The sequence below is a fragment of the Mchenga conophoros genome, linkage group LG14, assembly GCF_057382185.1.
Source record: "Mchenga conophoros isolate Kocher_MC1m ecotype Shallow Benthic linkage group LG14, M_conophoros_male_GT1.1, whole genome shotgun sequence".
Taxonomy (NCBI): domain Eukaryota; kingdom Metazoa; phylum Chordata; class Actinopteri; order Cichliformes; family Cichlidae; genus Mchenga; species Mchenga conophoros.
The window spans coordinates 33,838,589-33,862,224 of NC_140539.1; the positions used below are offsets into that span (position 1 = coordinate 33,838,589).

At 37.7% G+C, this 23,636-nt stretch overlaps 1 protein-coding gene across 10 annotated transcripts in view; it reads left to right on the plus strand.

Annotated features, from left to right (window-relative positions):
• nectin1b (nectin cell adhesion molecule 1b) overlaps positions 1-23,636 on the plus strand; it is a 162,779-nt gene that overhangs the window by 133,847 nt on the left and 5,296 nt on the right. For 2 of the 10 annotated variants that reach the window (XM_085244055.1, XM_085244056.1), the window contains exons 8-9: positions 29-124; positions 5,867-5,968. In XM_085244055.1, the coding sequence (XP_085100181.1) occupies positions 29-124; positions 5,867-5,968 (198 nt within the window). Of the gene's footprint in view, positions 1-28; positions 125-5,866; positions 5,969-13,497; positions 13,685-23,636 lie in introns of those variants that run through there. The other 8 variants (XM_085244059.1, XM_085244058.1, XR_014888214.1 and 5 more) reach the window with 8 other exon arrangements.

The following is a 23,636-nucleotide window of genomic DNA, read 5'->3' on the forward strand; positions in this document are numbered from 1 at the left end:
TGTCATGTTATCTTTTTACTCTCTTAACAGGACTGACCTCCCACCTGCGCACAAACCAGCCCCTCCTCCACCCAAAAAGAAGAACAGTGACATGAAGGGACACTTGACATCTGATGACATCCAGGTAAGCTCCTCCCCCTACTTCTTTTCCTTGCTTATTCTCCTGATCCAACACAAGGTATGACAACTTTGGCAGTATCTGTCTCTTTCATATGAAATCCAAGCCCAAATATATTTTTAACAAAAGAGTGATGTGATGTTTTTTACCTCCATATATCTTTAAGAGCAGCGAACCAGCTTAGGTCTCTTTTTGTTTTTGGAAAGTTATTTTCATTTATTGGATTTTCAGGTGAATTTTTAAATCGCAAAAATGTCAGTTTAGTGCCGTGAGCCTTTTGTGTGTGTGTGTGTGTGTGTGTTCCTCGTCTTACACAGCTGTCCAAAGCAACTGTCACAAAGACGGTGAATAAAGTTAGCTGAATATAGAAATGTCACATTCTCCAAGTGAAGCCAATGACATGTAACATAATTATCCATGTGTGTAATTAATTTCCCTCTTAATAAATAAAGTAATTGTCAGTGGGCAATTTTTGACATATAAATAAACGACCATATCCCTGCTTGCACTGCAGCAGAGATATGAAAAAGGACTTTGTTGCTTATAAAAGTATTGTCAGAGATTTTTATCTGTACTTTGAATATGCTGTGCAGAGAGTCTTTGACATTGTCCATTTTATTATTTAATCACTGCACACAGTACAAGTGCAGTATGTTAAATGAAGCTGTTTATAGCTTAGTAAATGAGTGCTGAAGATTTCAAAGTGTGACTCGAGTTTGATAAACAGCTTAATTTCTCACAGACTTTTAACCTCAAGACATGTTTTCATCATTTTAACAAGCAGTGTTTTTTATGTTAATCAGTGACAAACTTACTTGTCACTGATGGGAATCTAGTGATTCTCATCAGTGATAATTTGTTCATCCCAACTTTGAAGACTGCTGCTGAATCCATGGAAGTTGTACTGTCTGAATGTACGATAACAAACATGCAGAGCCTGGAGTGGTTGCACGGGAACCGCTTTTTACAATGCTCCCTCCCGCTGAAGTTACTTCCTGGCAACATTAAAGAAATTTGCAATTTTCTCAAGTCCCCAAATTTTACTGTCTCTAATTCTAAGCAGATTTGAGTATACTCCATTCAGACCTCATTTATATTGTCAGTACTGGAATGTGCTGTCATCTGGAAAAGATTAAAATAATAATTGATGGTGAAATAGTGCCAATAGCATCTTTAAAAGCAAGAAAAAAATCACAGCAGTCAATCACTGGTTGTGTTAATGGCAAAAAAATTGAATACAAGTCACATGCTCTTATATTAATATATCGGGTGTATTATATGCAGCCAGTATAAAGTAAGATGGCCACTCATGTGCTCTTCCACGTTATGAAAGTGCAGTTAAACCTCAAACTTCCTTTGGTGAAAAAGTATTCTGAACATGCCCTTGGAATTTGAAACCTCGTTTTCCATGGTCACACTGATTCTGCATAGCCTCCCTATTCATGTTTGGCTCCCGGTCTGTGTGGCCACTAGAACATTTTTTTCTAATTTCTTGTCGAGCTTCCATGAGAACACAATCCTTATATTGCATTAGGCTGTTTAAATAGCACAGAACCAGTACTATGTAATTGTATTCCTGGATGTTCTGCCTCAACCAGCCCGATAGCTTTCCAATCTGCTTATTGCAAACGTTACTGTAGCACAAGCTGTAGTTTAGGAAAACAAAAGTTACTCTCATAAGATTGAATGTGCAGCACTATTTACATGTGAAGTGTCATCAGGAGTGTGCAGAGGTTGCAGTGACTTTTACTGTTGTCAAGGACTACAGTATGTGAGAAACTGAGGAGCTAAAGAAGTAAAAAAAAATGGCGCTATTAGGCTCTGAATAATTAAAGATTCACGTAACTGTCAAGTTGGTCACCACCTATCAGCACCGCTGAGAATTTAAATCAAACTTTGATACTTGTCATAAGCCCAAGGTCAAACTGCTAGGCATCTGGGCAGAGAAAGTCATGGAGAGAGGGGAAATAATGCGCTCTTCTTCCTGCACAACTACTGCAGAAGATTACTTGAGCAAGGCATCGTAACCCTGACTGGTGATTAGTATAAAAATGAGGCTTTAATGGTCACATTACAGGATTTAATGTGTTTGGTTTTATGGCTGCCATTGCTTTAAAAGAAGGTGCACGTTCAGCAAACTTACATCTGGATAGATAAAAGTAACAAAAAACCCCCCAAAACAAAACAAGAAAACATCACGGCAGGTTTATTACACAGTGAGTAGAGAATGCATAGATAAGCAATCCTTCCCCCCCACCCCAACTCCCCAATAAAAAGTTAAAATGCCCAAGCAGATCCTGGTGTATAGATAGCTTCTTTATAAACATGCTTTTATGAACTACATTTTTTAAAATGTCCATAAATACAAACAAGTTGTTAAGAAATAATCTTATCTACAACTTTTAATCATATCGTATACCAGAAAAAAAAGTCTCTTGGTGGTGCCTTCATCAGTTCAGCTGGACAAGTTCGTGCCCCAAAGCCTGTCAATCATCATGATTAGCTGTTTCTTTAAATTATACTGATCAGCATCTGCAGAGCCACCAGGCAATTTGTAATGACATAGTTCTAATTATTGTTCGCTGCTATTTTTTGCTCCGGGTTTAGCTTTTCAAGGGTTTCCTTTTGAGAATGAACTCGATGAAAAGCTACGAAATGGACTATTTGAACGAGAAATGAGATCAGGGATAATTTTTCACCTTCAAATGTAGTGAAAAGATTTTGTGGGTTATGCAGCATATCTGAATGTTACAACTGGTCTTAAACAGCTTGGTATTCGGGCAGAGGTTGCTTGGTCACTTCATTGGGCGACAGAGCCAAAGTATCAGTGTGTGCTTCTTATAATTAAATGTTGTGTATTGCTGTGAATTAGACTTTGACAGCCAAACTCACTATCAGGGAGTTCAGCGTCTTTATAGCTTGAACAAACGTTTCCCCCCCCAAGTAATTGCATATGAAGTCTGGCACTCAGCTCACTGTTTGACCACTCAACCATTAAATGCTTCACCTTTTGATGTAACGTGAGTAGAAAAGTTCACATCACCCAGATACATATTGTCATTCAAAAGCTTTTTGAAAACTGGATGAAAAAAACAGATTAAACAGAATTTGCAGGTATGAAGAGGGAAAACCATTGTTCAGCAACCATTATGAGTCTCACATTTTCATTGATGACCTCATTGTTCCGAGTGACTTTAATTTCTTTCATTAACTCTTATTTCTTTTCATTGCAAAATGTGCAGGTCTGACAAACGTTCTATGAAGGTTTCGCCTTCATTTGTCATTAAAATATTAATTAATTCCTTTATGCCAGTAAGCTTCTCTATAGACTGTTTTGAGTACCCCACCTAAGAAACACTTTCAAGGTACTTTGATGTCAGAAGCATCAAATTTTGCTTTTGTGATTATGACAGGTTTTGACAGATCAATTAGAAGTACTCTGTGGGAAAAGTCTAAGACAGACAACCTGGTGAAAAGGAAAACTATAGGAGTGGCCCCCTTTCCTCACACAAACCCACCCTTCAAAACACTGTGCCTATTATGCCACAGAAAACTTGTGAAACAGCCAAATCTTGATTTTTAAAGTGAGAATCTTAACCCTCACCCCTTGTAGATTTACAGTCATCATCATACAGTCATTACCCAATCTGAATATTTATCAGCGCCTAAGCGAATTATGTACGGAAATTATAGTGCAACTCAAGTTGTTTTGGAATTTACATATACATTGAGAGAAACCTGCAATTAATATGAACCTCAAGAAGCTTCTTCACTGACAAGATTTCCATATAACTAAGTCTTTCAGGCATCACATGAAGATACAGAACCAACCGAGACAGTATAGCTCTTCAGAAGAAATAGGTCAAGTTTTCTAGGATGATTATACAACCTACCTGTTAACCTACCTTGCCAAGTGTGCATGTGGAAGACCACTGGAGGTGTTTAATGTCTCATTCTCACTACCCTTTTTAATTAAACAAAACCATAAATAATGTGACACCACCTGTTGCTTAATAAGACTTTTATGTTGCATGTAATAGGTTATAGATTACAATTGAGTTGGCCTGAATTGACTTGACATTATTGGTTTTCGATCTTTTCCTCTGGTTCACATTGAGTTCATTGATGTTTTCCCCCTGAGCAACCATGATTTACTCTGTACGGTCATGCTAGTGCCCTTTTCTGATTTCTGAGGCAAAATGTTGTTGAATTTCCAGCACTGAAAGGAACTGTTGTCCAGCGACAAAGCCACCTGCTTTGGTGTGATCAGCTGGTCATAGACGTGCTAGACGGGTTTCTTAGAGTGATTTGACAAGCTGATGAGAGGGGGAGTAAATACAGACAAGAGAACCAAATGAATTGAGCCTGTTTTGATGTAGACACAGCTGTTTTAATCCATTCCTCTGGATGGTATGGCAGACAAATTTGTGCCAGCTGCATTGCAGACCTGCATTGTCCAGTAATACACTAACTGAAGCTACAGTGTAAAATCATGCAAACCAACATACTGATCGGATCGTTGTCTGTCTACAGAAAGATTTTGGTGTTAACCAAAAAGATATTCATCTACAATCTCAATGTAACTGTAATTCCCCAGAAATTATGATGGATTACAATGTAATTTATTTTATAATATAGTACCATACTCCATTAAAGGTAATTAGTCACCCTTGAGAAACTGACATATGTTGAATGGTCACCACAGAACATCATGCTCTGCAAGTCCACTGATTAAGGATGTAGGTTAATTTTGAATTTAATTCACAAGGTTTCTGAATCTAGCTAAACCCCCTCTTTATTTATGCAACACTTTGAAACATGTTTTTGTGTCTTTTTGAACCATATTGCTCTTTTATGTGCATAAATAAAATAACATCTGACTTAATAGAGACTTAAAGAGCTTGCACCCAAAGCAAAAAATAAAGAAAGAAAACATGTGAAATGAAAATTTAGCATTTGTACCTAAACCATAATCCTTCAAACACAGTGAAAATGTTTACGTTCTACCTTTTAAAATATCTATACAAAGGGATTTAAAAAAACATTTAAGAATCAAAATAGATCACCACTATAACTTAAAAATAAAACACAGTTTAAACCTTTTTGAAAACAAAAGTAGAAAATGTAAAAGCAGAATTTGTGTTATGTTGTGCTGGACTACATACATTTTCCTAGATGTACCTAATGAAATGTCTGTACCATATTAAAATGGTTTCAGTGAGCCTTGTCTACATAGGCAAACTATTCTTTTCAAATAGTTTATTTATGTCAGGTTCATGTAAGAAATGAAATCCCTCTGTAATATAGTGGCTATGAATCTCAGCTAGCTCTTGCAGCTTTACAGTTACTTTAGCATTTCAGCTCAGATGTTTCAAAAGTTTGCATCATATATTTATGTGATCTGGAAGTGATTCATTTGACAAAATTACTTTGATGCACATAATAACTTTAGGTTCAACTGAGCTGCTGAAGTTCAAACTGCTGTCAAGCTGTATTCTCTGTCGGATGCGAGATTAACGTTGCCGATTTCTGTTCATTACCACAGACACACAAAAAAAATGTGAGCAACAACTGTCAACATAATGTTTTGCTGCTGATGTGTTTTAATTAATGCGGATGCAATAAGAGGTAGCAGTTCACACTCATAGACTAATTGCAAAGTTAACCTTGGTGAGGACTAGAGCTGGCTGATCTATCCCGGTTTCGAGCTCATTATAAGTCACGCTGAGCTCTTGGTGTTTCCCGTAGGTGGTTCATCTCGACAAGGAGGAAGAAATGCAGAAGCTTCCTCTTCAGCCTCCTTATTACGACATGGCACCCTCTGAGTCGACCCCCTTCACCGATAAGCCGGTGAGTACTGATGCCATGAGCGGAGTCACGTGAGCTTCACTATGGAGGGGTCATCCACAGCTGCTGCCTTTGGTCAGTAGTAACTGCTGCTGAAAGGGTGAATATTTGGTGAGGTTCTGCTTGGTGGTATTGTAGAACTGATTTACAATGAACGGTGCTTCTGTACAGTCACTGAGGAGCTTTCATTTTTGCTTGTCTGGTGTTATGAGTAGATGCTGACCAACAAATCCACTGGGCGGTTTGACTAAGCTTCTTATCTCATCATCAAAATCAGCACCTCTCATCTTCTATGTAAACCTGGCCAGCCGCCATCCTCTCTCTTTCTCTCTCTGTGGACGATTTCATGTTCTGACCCCGACGGCCTGCCCTCTGCCTCACCTCCCCTACTCTTCCTCTAATCCATCGTAATTACTTGTGGGTTTGCCAGGCAACCGTCTGCAGATACGTTACAGTGTGGTGCTCCACAGTACATCATCACCCCTGAGTCTTAACTGTTGACTATGAAATGTTTGACTTGTTGTATCAGATGCCTCTGCTAACTGTGGGGAAACCTCCCTCAGTGGCACAGATGCTTGAGAGCACTGAGGGCTTTATTTGCTTTGGCAGCATTTCTTTCTGAGATGAATTTAAAAAACAACAACAACCAGGATTTTAGACAATTTGTGTGGATGTGCAAGCTTCTGCATGTTGAGTGTGCTGGCTGAAAACAAAATCATTTTCAGTGTGTCTCTTGGTAATGTGACAATTTGTAACCACACAATTGCTAAGTTTCTTTCTTTCTTCAGTCTCAGTTTTACTTATTTGGTAAGCAGTGTCGTGCAAAATGCAATTTGCTCAAATGCGTAACAACACGTGGGTATCAACTGTATCTTAATGAGATCCACTTTTAGCTCCTTAGATTTATGCCAGTATTCCTTCACAAATCCAGAACCATTTGGAAAGTTATTTTAAATTTTGATAATTAAAGGTTAAGCTGATATGTTGACTTAAGTCAGGTTGTATGTGTTACCCTTGTGCATGATGGAACTTCACAATTCAAATTAAAAGCCACATCAGTGTGACACAACTGCTGACATGCTATTCTCTATTGTTTCTATGCTACCCATTTTCTGGCTACTTGAAATCATGACAAGATATCAGTGTACAGGGCCTGCGTCCTTACAGCCTACAGACATGTTTTAAGTAGTGCTGCCAGCGTTAATCTCGTTAAAATGGCATTAACGCTATAACCGCATTAACATGCCAAATCTCTGTTAGTGAGTTAGCGCGTATCGCCCTGTGCGTGGGGCCGCATGGCTTCAACGCATTAGCGTGGTTAGCTCGTTAACGTGTTAGCGCCGTGCAGCCCCATGCACGGGGCGATCCGCACTAACTCGCTAATGGAGATTTGCCGTGTTAATGCGGTTATGGCGTTAACGTCATTTCAACGAGATTAACGCTGACAGCACTAGTTTTAAGATAAAAGTCCCTGTGTTGAATATTTATTAATTTATTGATGTCTGACATTTTGTTAAAAAAATTATTCAGAACTTTTGAAATTGCATCTTATACATTCTCACTTATTGAGGACAGCAATTCTAAAAGCCTATTTACAAAGTTTAACTATTAAATGCAAGACTTGTTTTTATACAAAAACTCCATTCATAACGTAGAGTGACTGTAGCTTTCCAGATCGCACTTACAGTGGGGCAAAAAAGTATTTAGTCAGCCACCGATTGTGCAAGTTCCCCCACCTAAAATGATGACAGAGGTCAGTAATTTGCACCAGAGGTACACTTCAACTGTGAGAGACAGAATGTGAAAAAAAAAAATCCATGAATCCACATGGTAGGATTTGTAAAGAATTTATTCGTAAATCAGGGTGGAAAATAAGTATTTGGTCAATAACAAAAATACAACTCAATACTCTGCTGTATCATCCATGTGCTCTCTGGCAAACTTCAGACGGGCCTGGACATGCACTGGCTTCAGCAGCGGAACACGTCTGGCACTGCGGGATTTGATTCCCTGCCGTTGTAGTGTGTTACTGATGGTGACCTTTGTTACTTTGGTCCCAGCTCTCTGCAGGTCATTCACCAGGTCCCCCCGTGTGGTTCTGGGATCTTTGCTCACCGTTCTCATGATCATTTTGACCCCACGGGATGAGATCTTGCGTGGAGCCCCAGATCGAGGGAGATTATCAGTGGTCTTGTATGTCTTCCATTTTCTGATGATTGCTCCCACAGTTGATTTTTTCACACCAAGCTGCTTGCCTATTGTAGATTCACTCTTCCCAGTCTGGTGCAGGTCTACAATACTTTTCCTGGTGTCCTTCGAAAGCTCTTTGGTCTTGGCCATGGCGGAGTTTGGAGTCTGACTGTTTGAGGCTGTGGACAGGTGTCTTTTATACAGATGATGAGTTCAAACAGGTGCCATTCATACAGGTAACGAGTGGGGGACAGAAAAGCTTCTTACAGAAGACGTTACAGGTCTGTGAGAGCCAGAGATTTTCCTTGTTTGAGGTGACCAAATACTTATTTTCCACCCTGATTTACGAATAAATTCTTTACAAATCCTACCATGTGGATTCATGGATTTTTTTTTCACATTCTGTCTCTCACAGTTGAAGTGTACCTCTGGTGCAAATTACTGACCTCTGTCATCATTTTAAGTGGGGGAACTTGCACAATCGGTGGCTGACTAAATACTTTTTTGCCCCACTGTATTTAAGTTGGGCACTAGTCTTGCAATTCCTATTGCGGGTACTTTTCAGACTTTTAACCTAGAGAAACAAACTTGCAGCAAATAAATCAGAAAACTTCACTGCATTGTCAAACTCTGAATATACATCATCTAAGCAGTGAAGGTCAAAGTAACTCAAAGGCATTTTTAAATGGAAGGAGGCTTTAAATCTATAGTGTTCAACTGTTTCAGAGGATTAATTAACCTTTTTTAACAATTTAAATGTGGTCTGCATTTGCTTTCAGTAAGAACCAATGAACTTAGAGCTGGGTGTCACTGACAAGGTCAGTAATTCAGAAATTAATCGAGCACGCCAGTAAAAATCTGGAATCCTTGAAGTATGGTTTTAGAGTAAACTAGATATTAAATATACATTTTTTCTTTCTCTAAAGTGGATATCTTTTGAAGGACTTAAATCATCGTAATTTAATTTAGAGTGTTAAAGTAAAGAGCCTGTTCTATTCACATTTACAGGTCCGTAGTTTTGTTTCAGGTACTTATCAGAATAGGTCTACCTGTTTCAGTATTCATAAAACAGAATATATCAGTTTCATAAAACTTCTGCATAGCTGTCACCTGGCATTAAAACCAGCGTTTCAGATCCAGAATAAGATAACTCCTTTAGAAGTCACACTGTTTCACATTCCACAAAATGACATATCACAACTATATAATTTGTATGTGTTTAAAAAAAAAAGCTAGCAGAGTTACAGGTCTCACTATAGCACAAGAGACTGCATTAAAACACAATGTGTTAGATATATTTTCTGGTTTGGGTCCACTTGTCCTGTTAGAGGAAAGGGTCACTGTAAATCAATATAAAGTTGTTCTATGTGATCACCTCTAACCTCCTATGAAACATCTTCCAGAAAGACAATGCCTCAATAAACTGGCTCTAGTAGTTTACTGAATAGTTTTTTCGAAGGATCAAGTCATATGACGAATTTAGCTTTCAGTCACCAGATCTCATCACAAACAAACACGTCTTTAGATGTCACTTTTTCAAAGCATCGGCAAACATCCGCAGCTCTACAGCCTATTGTTCTGAGGACATAAACACACACACACAGACACACATATACAGTATACATATCTACACAATTTAGACGTAGCAGAAGTGACTCTAGCAGGTAAAATAAAAGTGGTGGACTGTGAGACAGCTGAAATAATGTTTAGATTGTCTCTCTAACCAAGTGTTTCCCAACCACTGGGCAAAAAATGATCAGGTGTGCCATGGAAGATTATCTGGTTCCACCTAATTAGTACTCTAAGTCAGCGGTCCCCAACCTTTTTTGCGCGACGGACAGATTTACATCCGACAATGTTTTCACAACGTTTTATTTTGTTGTATTTATTTTATTTTGTTATGTTTATCTACCAAATACACACAATAAATATAAATAATAAATATATATACAATAAACAAATACAACCCTGAAAACCATAAATTTCACACCCGAGTCTCTTGCGGCCCGGTACCAAACGACTCCGGTCCGTGGCCTGGGGGTTAGGGACCGCTGCTCTAAGCAATCGGCGTGAGTCACAGGTGCATTCTCTTCCACTAGAGGGCAGTACAACTGCTCTAATTAAATAGGTTGCCAACTGCCAGTAAAAGAGAAGAAGACTGAGAAGAAATTACATAATAGTCAAGCTGTGAGACCACGCATTGCATAATAGCAATAGTTAAATATTTGAAAAGAAAAAGTAATCAATCTAACCTGGGTCCTGGAGGAAATTCTGACCCAGATAAAGGCCCTAGCATGAGTAGTGCTCAGAAGAAAGCAAAAAATGGTATATTGGGGACAAGCTGAGCCAATTCTGCTATACCTGGTGCGTTGGGGAAAATGATCAATATGCTTTTTTTGTTTGATGGTGTGCCGTGTGACTTTTCTAATGTGATATATGTGCCGTGGCTCCAAGGTTGGGAAACACTGCTCTAACCATTAGGGTAAAAATGCTTTGTTACGTTCTAAGCCCAACTAACTCATGCATAATAGTACAAATAAAAAATAAAATAAAAACCGCACTGATGTTATATTGATGCCACCAACTTCAATATATTAGCCTGTCAGCTAACCTTGTTAAAACTGCTTTGCATTTTTGGTGCACTTTATAAATGACTCTTTCTCACTGAACTTGAGGGATAACTCAATTACTATCATTCTTTTCCCTGGGCGAATTGATTTTGATTTTCTGTGTAGTTATTCAAGGATATTAAACTATCATCTTCAATTCTATGCTCAAAGGGACTGGATGTTTAATTCAGATAATCCTTGGACACCAAGGGTAGATCTTCCTAAGATTTATTTCTTATCTCTGATAACATTCCACTTAAATTGAAGTTTAGGGCTGCTCTTAAGATGAATAGGGTATCACTGAGGTTTTCAAAACACTATTTGTGAAAGACATGCATTGACTGCTGAGCGTCGAGTGTTACTAATGATGATTCTCTAGGGGCAAAACACTATCTGCCAATTTTGAATGCAATGTGGCTGTAATTTTCCCCCTGATTGCACTCCGGTCATGACAAATACTCTCGATATTTAAATATCCAGTGAGTGCAGAGTGTGAGCGGCGGGGAAATATGCAATAGTTGAGAGATTGCAAAGTAGATTTAAATTATTTACAGGAGATTCTGTAAAAGCTTCCGTCATATCTACGTAATCTTTTCTCAGATGGAATTAAAGTACATTGATGCAACACGTATCATTTCATTCCATTTCTCGTTCACAAGTCTTTACCATGCAGCTTTAGATGTGGTGCATTTGTGCTTTGCATTTACTTAACCACTCTTAATTTTACTCCACTGATTTCATTACAGCAAGCATTTTGTTTGTGGGTTGTACAATCAGTTCAGAGACACTTTGAACCCTGTTGTTCTGTTTTTAAAAAACTTACATTTTATTTCATCATCATTGCCTATCTGAGCTCTGTTTAGATTGTTTATTTTATTAAAATAAGGAAAATCAAATAAATCCATTTTCACTTTTCCTACATAAGATACATTTTTAAAGGGGGCACAAGATATTATGTTGGTTTTCTACAGTTTTCGGCTATTTTCAATTGATAAATGATAAACGAAATCACCTTTTTTATTTTTTGTAAATTTTTATTAATGGAGCAACAACGTGTTTTGTTTTATTGGATTTGGATAAAGAGCGTTCAAAGCTGTCATTGTCATTTATTGATCACCCCATTAAGGTCATTTGCTCAATCATCCACTTGGCCAATTCCTCATCGAGTCAGTCATTGGATTTGTTTTTTGTGCTCAGTGGTCGAATTCTACTTGAATGAAGGTCTTTGTCTATGTTTACATGCACACTGAAATATCAGCACAATGGAAGCCACACAAGCATCTCCATTAACTCGCTTCTGGGCTTTGCAAGTATCTCCATGTGCCACAGGGTAACCGTGGTTGCCAATGTAAACAGTTAATTCAGACTGTGATCAGGACACATTTATTAGTTTCATTGTAGTCTGAAGGATTACATGGACATATGTTCAGTATAATCCAGGCATTAGAGCTGCGCGTGCCCGCGGTGGGTTTGGCTTGTTTTGTGTTTGTTTCCGTTGGAATCCAGTTTTCATGACTATCAAATGTACATCATTTCCTGGATATACATAGATGAGCTATGTCTGTGAAGGTTCTCAGTCATCCAGGTCATTGTAGTCAAAGGAGCTTGCAAAGAAAAGCGTCTGGACTTCTTTAAGTTGCTTGAAGACGTTTCACCTCTCATCCGAGAAGCTTCTTCAGTTCTAAGGTCAAAAGTGAGCCACCTCCACAGGACAAGACTCAGCAATCCATCTGCATCTTAAGGATAAAGGTCACTCTTTCGAGGATGCCAATGTTCACATTTTGGACAGAGAGGACAGATGGTTTGAAAGAGGAGTGAAAGAAGCCATCTATGTCCACTGTGAGCGACCATCTTTGAACAGATGCGGGGGTTTACGACACCAACTCTCTGCCATCTATAATCCAGTTTTGAGATCCCTTCCCAGACGCCTTAACGCCCACTCACATCCTGGGCCATCTGATCTCAGGAATTCGCATGATAAGGTGGGGCCAGGTTTCACAATGAACACACCCGAAACTCTGGCTGATTGGGACCCACGCCCAGTTTCCCACCTTGGCTCAGGCAATTAGAGGATCATCAGGGGGTCCTTTTGTCCCTCTGTGGGGGGTCACTCCCACTAGGTTTATATCTGGGACTCTCCACCATTTGACCTTAGAACTGAAGAAGCTTCTCGGATGAGAGGTGAAACGTCTTCAAGCAACTTAAAGAAGTCCAGACGCTTTTCTTTGCAAGCTCCTTTGACATAGATGAGCTATGCACACATAATCTTAAGAAAAAAAATAGCAGCTGGACCAAAATATGATCCTGTTGCGCATGCCAACACTTTATGGATAAATATGGAAAAATAATAGAATAATGGTATGTGCATAGTAAACAAAGATTAAATTCTTTTCCATCTCTAATTTTTGATTTAATATATAATAATTTCCCCACTGTTGTGAGTTTCTGTTCAACGACTCCATTGCTGGCTCGTCATAATAATTTTCACCTTTCACGTTTTCTTTTCCTCCCCATGCGCACACATTTTTCTTTGTCTTCCACTCTAACACTGCTGCTCACACACTCAAAATGTCCCCACGACCATTCAACCTTCAGCCATCCATTTTCTCATCTGTCTGCCTTTCACTTGCTCTCTCCCACTTTCTCTTTCTCTCGTCAGCTTTCTATCTTTTTCACACTCTCATTTTTTTGGCTGCCTCACTCCTCACACACTTTCGCCTCTCTTGTCTCCAGAACTCTGGCCACAAGGACTGTGATGTCCAGTATGCGGAGCTGGATACTGCAGCTTTGGCCTCCTCTCCAAGCCCACGAAGCTCTGCTCACACTGGCCCTGGGGATCTTGTCGAGTATGCAACCATCCAGCCTAGCTCACACTAACGCATGCCATTATAGGCCTTTCCCCTCAGACTTTGGCCTCAAGGTATACAGACCAATGCACTCCATCCCTTCATTCATACCCTTTTCACATGCACTGACCTTCCTTTATATGATCCACATGGTTCCCTTGTCTACCTTCCTCTTCAGCCTTGGTCATCTTTTGATATCCCCTATGTTGCTCTTCAGAAAGTTTGATTGAATCAGAGTGATTTTTAGGGTGTCATTTAACACAACAGCACTCGAGCAGAGACGTGTGGTGCAGAAATTGAAAAGCACATTGTAGTGAGAGAATATAAGATCAGCCACACAAGTGCTCTATAATTTTCACAAAATGTCATGCAAAATATGGCTCGCTGGCAAAGACAAAGCAATTTTTAACTCCTTTTCTTCATGTTTTCTTGATGCTCCTTTTAGTCTCTTTATGCATGAAGTCTGATTCCAGAGAAATCTGTAGAGCATTCCTGTCCATAATGTGCGAGATTTAGCAGCATGACTATTTTGCATGAAAAACGTTTGGGATTTTGAACATCTCTGGTCTTATAAAAAACAAAATGAAATAGTTCTTTAGTCTGTTTTTATGTCACTTTTTTGACTTAATGGCAAAATAATGTAAAATATTGAAGATATCATATGTAAAATCCTTTTTTGAGCAGTTGCGCACACGCCAAAGGTGGTTGTCAAGTGATTATGACACACTTGACAGCCCTGATTGGTAGCAGAGGAAACATGCTCTCATCTACAAGACTCTGCTCTGATGTCTGATCTGTACCCAAATCAAGACAGCTGGGAGAAATCCTTCCATCACATGCAAACAGTCATCTACACCACTTGAAATACTCCTTATACGCATACAGGAAAGTGGAACAGGGGCACAAATCGCCGTGCTGCTAAAGTGGTTAGACTGGTTTCTGTGTGTTTCTGCAAGTTGTTGTTCAGCCAAGCCAGGAGGCTTCAAGGTTAAAGGCATGAAGAGAAGTAGTGCAAAATGTGTGTTCATAAAACACTGTTGCAGGATTTACTTGTTTTTTGTTTTTTTTTTCAAAATTTTAGCTAAATGAGCTAAATGTAGATATAAAATGCATTACTGCACACAAAAGCTTTGAGAAATCACATCTTAAAATGAATGTTTTGCATTAGTTAACAAAGCTGGAATGAGAATCTTTATGTGATAACAGAAGCACCATTATTACTACTTGTTGCCCTAAACTGCAATTTCAGATTTACTATTGAAGTAATTTGCAGGTGTGACATCTCTAGAGAGCAAAATATTTAAAGCTACATTAGGTATTCACTCACTGGCAGCCCCAGATGGTATCAGGAGATACTGTTTGAATTTTGAGCAGCTAAGTAGCCAGAAATCACAGGACGTGATGTCCGTAAATAACAAACATTTTTCTCAACCCAGACGCTCTGTGATGTCTTACACTAAAACAAATAAAAGACGACAATAAACAGAGGAGTCTAGCTTGTTGCCAGGAGACAAGAAGCTGGGCTCATCTACTTAGTTCTAATTATTTGCCCCTTGATGACCCAATGTGACAACAAGGGTAAATTAAAATGTGTGCCATCAATAAATAGACCCACACATAACAGTTCAGTTAAACTAAAAGTTCTGTTGTGGAAGAGTTTGTCTGTCAGTTTTTCAGCACAATAATAAAACAACACAGAGAAAATGTGCTTCAGTTTGACAATTCAGATGGAACACATTCATTTTTTGAATGTAGAGTAAACTAGCCTGTCCCTGCAAATGCAGAGCAAACTTTGCATTGCATAGACTGGGAGAGTGACAATAATTTTACTATAAAATGTTTTTATGTATTTATTTAAATTTCCTAATTTATTCCATATGTCATCATACATGTACAATGACAATAAAATGCTACTCTGTTCTATTCTTTCCTAAATTATCCAATGGACTGTGCCATATTCTTAAGCCATACTGCTTTTTGGGGTTTTTTTGCTAGTAAAACAAGAAAAGGAACAATTATAACAAACTTGAAAGTCAGTATTTGCTATCACCACCTTCATCCTTCGACACAGCCTGAATGAACTTATACAAGTTTTCTTATCATTTTTAAGTAGTCTTCAGGTATAGTTCTCCAGGGTTTATGAAGGGACTTCCAATGTACTCTTCATTGGATGCTGACCATTTTTGGCTCCATTCTCTGTCAAGATGATCCCAGATGGATTAAAAGATGTTGAGGTCTGGGCACTGTGTTTCACTCTGTGCCCAGACCTCTGTGTTTCTCTCCAGGCATCATTTTATTTCACTAGTACTCCATGCTAAAAAATAAACCCATTACCATTTATACTCTTTCCAGATGGCTTTGCATGGTAGGTAAAAAATCTGATGGAGCCCATAATTCCATCAATTTCTCCAACACCACTGACTGAAATTCAGCCCAAACCCTGACAGAGCTTCCACTGTATTTTAAAGAGTTACTATAAGTACTGTCCATCGGCTATAGATAGTTTTGAAGGCCCGACACTTATTCTTTTGTGCCCCACTTGTCCAGTTTCCTCGCACTTTATAAGGACACACTGTACATCAGGCGAAGACATGCCAAATTTCCAGCTAGTAATGCTTTAGCCATCATCTTGTTGGTGCAAAAATTGTGTTTCTGTTTTTGTGCATACTTTTTATCTTTGTGCATGTTTTATTCAACTGATGAAATGGACAAAAATGTTTTTGCAGAATGATTATGATGAGTTACTTATTTATAGTTAAGTAAGTTGTTTGTAATGCATGTGACACAAAATGGGTTCATCCCTTGAGTGAGGTGCCATTTTTATACTGAAATATTTTAATAGGTCAGTTCTAGGTGGCAAAACAAAAAAAAAAAAAAAAAAAAACAAGGACTGCACTGAAAACGAGAGAAAAAGCAACTAATGCCTATCCTTCAAAGCAAGGCATAAAGAAATGATGATGGCACTTTTGCACAATGTTGTATTTGTATGTATTATTAGTTTTTTCTAACTTACACTGTTTGGACAAAGTCTGAAGAAAGTACTATAGTGATATTTCTATATTTCTACACAGGGAGCATAAAACTTGTTCAAATTTGTTCTGAGTGAGTGCAGAGATGGCCAGAGATGTAACAAAAAAGATTGGACTTGCATTACACATTTTATATTAGCAAAAGAGAGAGAGAGACGACAAAGGATTACTTCAGGCAAGCAGTCATGCAATGCAGCCCAGCCAAGCAGAGATTGGAGAGTGACAACAATAAACTACCAACAAAGTCGGGGCCTACAAGTGAATGTCAGGTGGGGGCAAGGCTAATCAAAAGCTACATAACAAGCAGCCAGTAGAGTATTAGTAGCAACTGTTTGTAAATTACCAGACAATTAGTCTAGCAGAAGCATCAGTAGCACTGACAGTTTAAGTACACATTATTATTGCAAGGGTGCACTAAATGTACTGAGAAATGGTCTCATGTATTTTGTGTAGTGCAGTAAGATTTTAAGCCTAAGAACCTATTTGCATAAGAGAAAAGAAACAGTCTATTTAGTGTAGATGCCGGTAAATATTTAAATGTGGATTAAAACCAGTTGAAATTTGAAAAAAGATAGCATTATTTTTTTTTGTTACCAAATAGACAGTATATCAATAAAATGTGCTACTGCACCATCCTGAGATTAAGGCTAAATAAATTACAGATTTCAATATTCTTGCATACAGTACCCCGGCTTTGATGTGGAGCCAAGTCTTTACTAACACCCAAGACTTATCTTTGGTATTAAACCTTTGGCAGCTGCATGCTGGAAGAATTCGTCCAAAAAATATCCACAGTTAAATACAATTATTTCTGGTTTTGGGTTCTCAAAATCTTTATCACACTCACATCCTGTAAGTGGAAAAATGTAAAGAGTGTATTAGTTTTATGGTAGAAAGAAAGAAAGAAAGAAAGAAAGAAAGAAAGAAAGAAAGAAAGAAAGAAAGAAAGTCTTGTGTCAAAGTATCATAACTTTTAAAAATATTGTGAATATTGTGGCCAGTGGTATCCCTCTGCCTCCTAGTAGATGTAGTTTTCAGTAGATATAGTATCAAAATCTTAGATAACATCTTACTTGAATCATAGCATTCACAAGAGTTTTAGAAAACCTGACCTCTGACCTTTTCCACTGTGCAAAGTGACTACCGAGTGATGTCTTTTGTAAGTCATTTTGGACATACATTTTGGTCCACTGAGGGGGTTGTTTTGTATTTCCAGGTGTCTTTTTTTTTTCTACATCTGTTGAACGTCTAGTGTTGAGGTCCGTAGGACCTCCGTGTACTGGCTACTAATAGTCCAAATGTGTTTGTTGTGGACATGTTTTCAGTGCCAGACTTTGACTCATTTTAGACCTTGTTTTAATGCTGCTTATATAGTCTTTGTAGGCCCATGTTTTATGTACTGAAACAGTTATGTGTGAAGGAATGCAGAGTGATCAGCAGACGTCTCCAAGATGGCGCGGGCTCTTGACACTAAAAAAAGTGAGCTTCTGCATGGAGCATGTCCCGAGTTTCTCAAAGGCAGTTTGCAAAATGTGTGTATCGACAAAGACTGTCGAGCAGATAATCCAGTTCATACACACTTGCAAAATCTTCTCATACTTTTCATCACAACCTCTCTCAGTCTTGCTACTGATCACAACCACATTTACTTCCTCTTAGAAAGGTCTTCACAAGAAAACAGGATACTTGTAAAAATGAACCAAATATAATGCAAATGCTCTTTTAAACTTGTTAAACATATCATATTCCTTTTAAAAGGAAGCCTAACATTTTTCTAAATATTTTAAACATTTTTATTTTATATTTTAACATGGATTTCAATGTTTTTAATATTTCAACACATAAATGACATTTTTGAACTGGTTACAAACAAATAATTTGAATAATTGAAATAAAAGAAACCAGTAGAAGAAAAACAGCAAAATGTAAAATAACCCCCCAAAAATACCCACATGTACTTTTTTATATATAACCCATATTCAAATGTATTATGTTGATAAGAACAATATTGATATTAATCATTAATCATGTAAATTTCTTGCACCTGTCATAGACATCCAGATGATTTCCAGAAAAATGAATAAGTCCAAAGTTCAAGTGTTGAGCATCACACTGACATTAAAGTTGTTTCATGGTTGGACATCTTGTGGACCTAGTTTGGACATCGTATAGATGTGCCAAATTGGTCATGGACCGACGGACCCAATGTAGACATGATCCGCACATCTGACGTTCACTGTTTAGTGGGTTAGGTTGAGGTCACTGAGACTCTGACTCACCCTTGATTTTTAGTGGAGACACTGAGGGTATCATTTTGAAAACCCTGGGTGTCTTTCTTCTCGAGTTATTGCATTCACAAGATTTTCATAAATCTTAGACCCTTACCGCCCGCCTGCCCAAAGGGGTGATGACTGAAACCGCTGTTTGGTATTTAATGGTTATGAAATATAGACACAAACGCAAAAGGATTACCATTTGTAGTGTTAGAAGTGTGTAATCATAATAATAACATTTTTACAAAACTAGAAGTCAACGCATTTTTCCAGCACTGGGCAAAAACAGTAGATTACAGTATCTGAAAACTGGTATCTGAGCGAAACAGATTATTGGATCTGTTCAACATTCACGTTCCACAGTTCTGAGACAAAGCAGAAAAATTAATGTTTATAGATTTACTTCTTCTGTTAGTTTATATAACACGTTCAGTCAGCAGCTCTATAACGGATGGCCCGCTGTTCCAACATTAACTTCTCTGGGGAAATGCCTGTTGACATTCCCTGTTTGTAATAAGCCTTGTCTTGGCTGGCTCCAGTCACGGGGTTACACCATTCAATAAAATCTGTGTTTGCTGAGCCAGAGACTCAACCACTAGTTTATATCCAGGGTGACAACATTATCATTTCATTTTCTGCCTGTGCAGTTCACCTTTGGCCTATGATTTAGAAGTAATCAGTGAAATAAATCAGCGAACTGTTAATCACAGCCTGATTGTATTTTTCTAGCATCCGCTGGCTTTGACAGAGCTATTACATTATCAGATATGAAAACTTATTTGTGCCATCATTCTCCAAGGTTATGTTATCTACTCTTTATATACCGGTGCTTAAAATGACTTCAAGGTGAATCAGATTTCATTTAGATTAGCGTTCATTTTTTAAGTATGCACAGGTGATGGTTCTTTTTGTGCGCTTTCGCTTTACATTTAAACAAAGTTAGAAGTCTGACTTTCCTATGAGTATAACCCAATTATAGTGTAAAATAATTTAAATAGCTTTTGAAGTTTTACATTTCAAATGCTTGTTTCCACTATTATCCAAATCCTCCAAAACACTTCTTGCAATAGTTTTGAAATAATTGTGAAACTGGTAACACAATTAGCTTTGTTTTTTATTGTTTTCAAACTGTTTGTTTGAACAGAACCATACTGTCAAAGCTATTGATGCTCCTTTTTAAAAATATCCACTTAATTTGACCTTTTCTGTTTCCTGATGTAGTTTATGTTTATTATGTTTAAATACAATAGGGCATCTTATGTGCTTGTTGTTGTCTTCTTGTTCTTCTTTCTGGCCTTAGCTGTCTGGATAGTGATGCTAGACAAAACCAGCGCTGGTAGGCAGGCTGTGGTTGTCTTTCTTTTACACTGCCAACAGTGCATGTTTTTTTCCTCAAGGGGAATAAAATGATACTGGAAGTTTAAGTGAACTCTACAAAACCATAAATATCAGCTGTATTACTGTGTTGAATTACAGACTTTTGACAAATGTTTTATTTTGGAGTGAACGTGGCCTGAAGCACAGATGCTGAGCAACATGGGAATAAATCAAACCACAAGGGTCAATAAATCCAATTACTCTTCAATTAAATGCTGGAACGAGTAAGATGTGTAATTTGTGAAACGATGGATCAGTGGTGACTGATGGTGTAATGTGCAGCGCTCTCCGAAACAAAGCATGTCGACTTTTAATGTGAAACAGCTCCAAGAAATGTCTTTATTTTTTCTTTATAAAAAGGAAAACATACACATTCTACTTCAAGCTTACTTTAAGGTTGTAATGTTCAGTGTAACAATTTTATGTTAATTATTTTATGTTAATTATTTTAATTCACCCAGCCAGTGCAATGCAAGGTACATTTATTAACTACAAACTGTAATAAAAATGTCAAATTAAGGTGGTTTAAAGTAGCGAAGATAAAATTAATCATGGTAGCCTGAAATAAGGGACAATGGTACAATCTCAGTTCATGATCAAGTCTAGTGAAGGGAAAGCTACATTTAACTGCAGATGTACTATCTCTGTTTCATCAAATGTTCAATCTGCTTCTGCTCACATGACAGGAAGAAAGAAGAGCATAGGTATGTTGAAGGTTTTCAGTTGGCTTCTGTCATCTAGCTTAGATGCAGTTTCAGGGTTTGGGAACAACCTTGTCTCATTTATAGACTTTCTGTGTCTATGAGTGACCCTTATCCCCGCCTTAATAACGTATACAGACTACTACACACTGTCGTTCTGACCTATAGCACCAGAACTAGGCTTAAGCAACAAATGCACTACAGTTAAATTACCAAAAAGATAGAATTGAAATAAACACACTGTGTTTCAACTCACTGTTAACTTGTTCTATATTAATGCTGAGATATATACGTTACACTTACAACTATTACCTATAAGCTGTACATCTAAATTTTGAGCTGTACACTCAAAAGTTTCTGGTCAATGTATTTAAGATATATTAAAAAAAAGAAACTGTAACCAGTGACGTTATTTAAATGTTGAGTTCCTCCAATATTATTTTATTATTAATTGTTTAACCATTACTGAAAAACACAGATATGGAAACTATCGAGAAGTATAGCAATTAAAAATAAAGAATAATCTAAGCTAATGTTAAGTGTGAGCTTATTAAATATCTTGTTATTAAACGTTTAATTGTAATGTTCAGGATCCCATTTTTCAGACAGGACTTAGTCAACTTTATTTTTTCACTTCTTGTGGGCAGTAAATACCTCGAGTAATGGCCATTCCTTATTTAAACACACTTTGATTGGGGAAATAACTCTGATAAGTAGGCTGATAAAAATGTCTTGTACTCCTTTAAATCTTAATTCCAAAAAAGTATTTTCCATAAATGACCTTTGCATTTAATTTCCCTTCAAAAATCATTACACAGCTTCAGATAGGCAATTTTCCTAAATCATGAAAACTCCTGGGCTCACTGCCCAGCAGTTTAATGGAACTCTGGAATTTGTTAGCAACAGAAAAGATGCTTTCAAACTGGCCTCTATTCAGAGTCACCATTAAGTGGAAAAAATAGCATAAATTTAACAAAAAAAAAGTGTGTGTCTATGTGTGTCTGTTTTTTTGTTGTCACCATTTTGATTTAATCTTGAGTCACTGTTTAACGTTCAGTTTTGTGTTCCTGTCTTGATTTCCTTGTATTCCACAATAAGTCTGATCATTTGTAATATTTGAAATCTCTGGTTAGGTCTGTTGTGTGATTTTCATTGTTTTGTTTTGTGCTTTAAGTTCTTCATCCTAGCTTCCCTTGTGTTTCTATCATTTTAGTGTGTTTTCATGTCTCTGTGTTTAGTTGAATCCTCTTGTCCATTAATGTTGTACTTTAATAGTCAGTTTTCTCTTTTGTCTTGCTTTGAGTTTCCCTGATTACCTTATGCGTATAAAAAGTTCTCTAAAAATGTTCTCTTTGCTACCTTTAATAAACGTTCGATTTTTGTTTGCTGGTATCCTTCATTTGAGTTATTTAATCTACAAATTGCAGTGATATTTTAAAGTTCTAAATACAAGCATCAAAGCCTTGCTCTTCCAATGTTAAACAGTCTTTTTTTATAATTGAAAATCAATTCTAGAATGTCTGGGACAGAAAGAAAAAATGTCTGGTTAATCATAGCAAGAGTACTTTTCTATGATTTTTCTATGATTTTTCTTTTGCACATTTGGAACGTTCCAAAGACATACAGGGGTTTAATGATGATTCTAAATTGGCTGAAGGTGTGGACATAAGAGTGAATGGCTGTCTCTTTGTGTTAGCCCTGAGATAGACTGGTGACCTGTGCAGTGCATACGTCTTATGACAGGTGCAGACCAAGCATGAAGCATGAATTTGTGGATGGATAATGCAGCTCAAACAAAAACAGGGAAAACAGACTGCCTGCATAGAGTTTTTCTTCTTCTTCTTCTTCTTTTTAAATATATGGAGGTGCAAAAGCAACTTTACAGGGTGTTTGCTGTGACACACAATTTTTAACTGACACATATTTAAATAAATAAATAGCTAAATCAAGACAATTAATACAATAATAAAATACATACCACAATGTTTTTCACCCATCATCCATCCTTCCATCCATTCTCATCCACTTATGTTTCCATTTTAAATTTGTTACATTTTGGTTTCATTTACTTAATCTTTTTGTTGGTCATTGTTTAAATGTACAGAATAACCAGATTAGTAGTTTCCAGTTGTTATCTGCATGCTAACTTAATATTCTTTGTAAGAATCAAATTACTGGATGGTATATAACTCTTGTCTGAGCTCTTTTCTGAGCCCACTGCCCCCCTGTACTTCTCAAGCTTCTCGTGTTCCATCTTCCTGATGTCGCTGTAGTGATCACAAATGACAACAACATCAGTAAAAAGGAACAGCTAGAGAAGTACAAAGGGCTCAGAGAAGAGCTTGAGAAGATGTGGAAGGTGAAGGTAACACTGGTCCCAGTGGTAATCGGAGCACTAGGTACGGTGACTCCCAAGCTGGACGAGTGGCTCCAGCAGATCCCAGGAACAACATCGGAGATCTCTGTCCAGAGGAGCGCAGTCCCAGGAACAGCTAAGATACTGCAGGACCCTCAAGCTCCCAGGCCTCTGGTAGAAGACACGAGCTTGAAGGATAGACCGCCCGCAGGGGCAAGAGGGGAATTTTTTTTTTTTTAAATCAAATAATCTCTGATTTATTCAGCCTACAAATTTAGAATTCAGGGTTT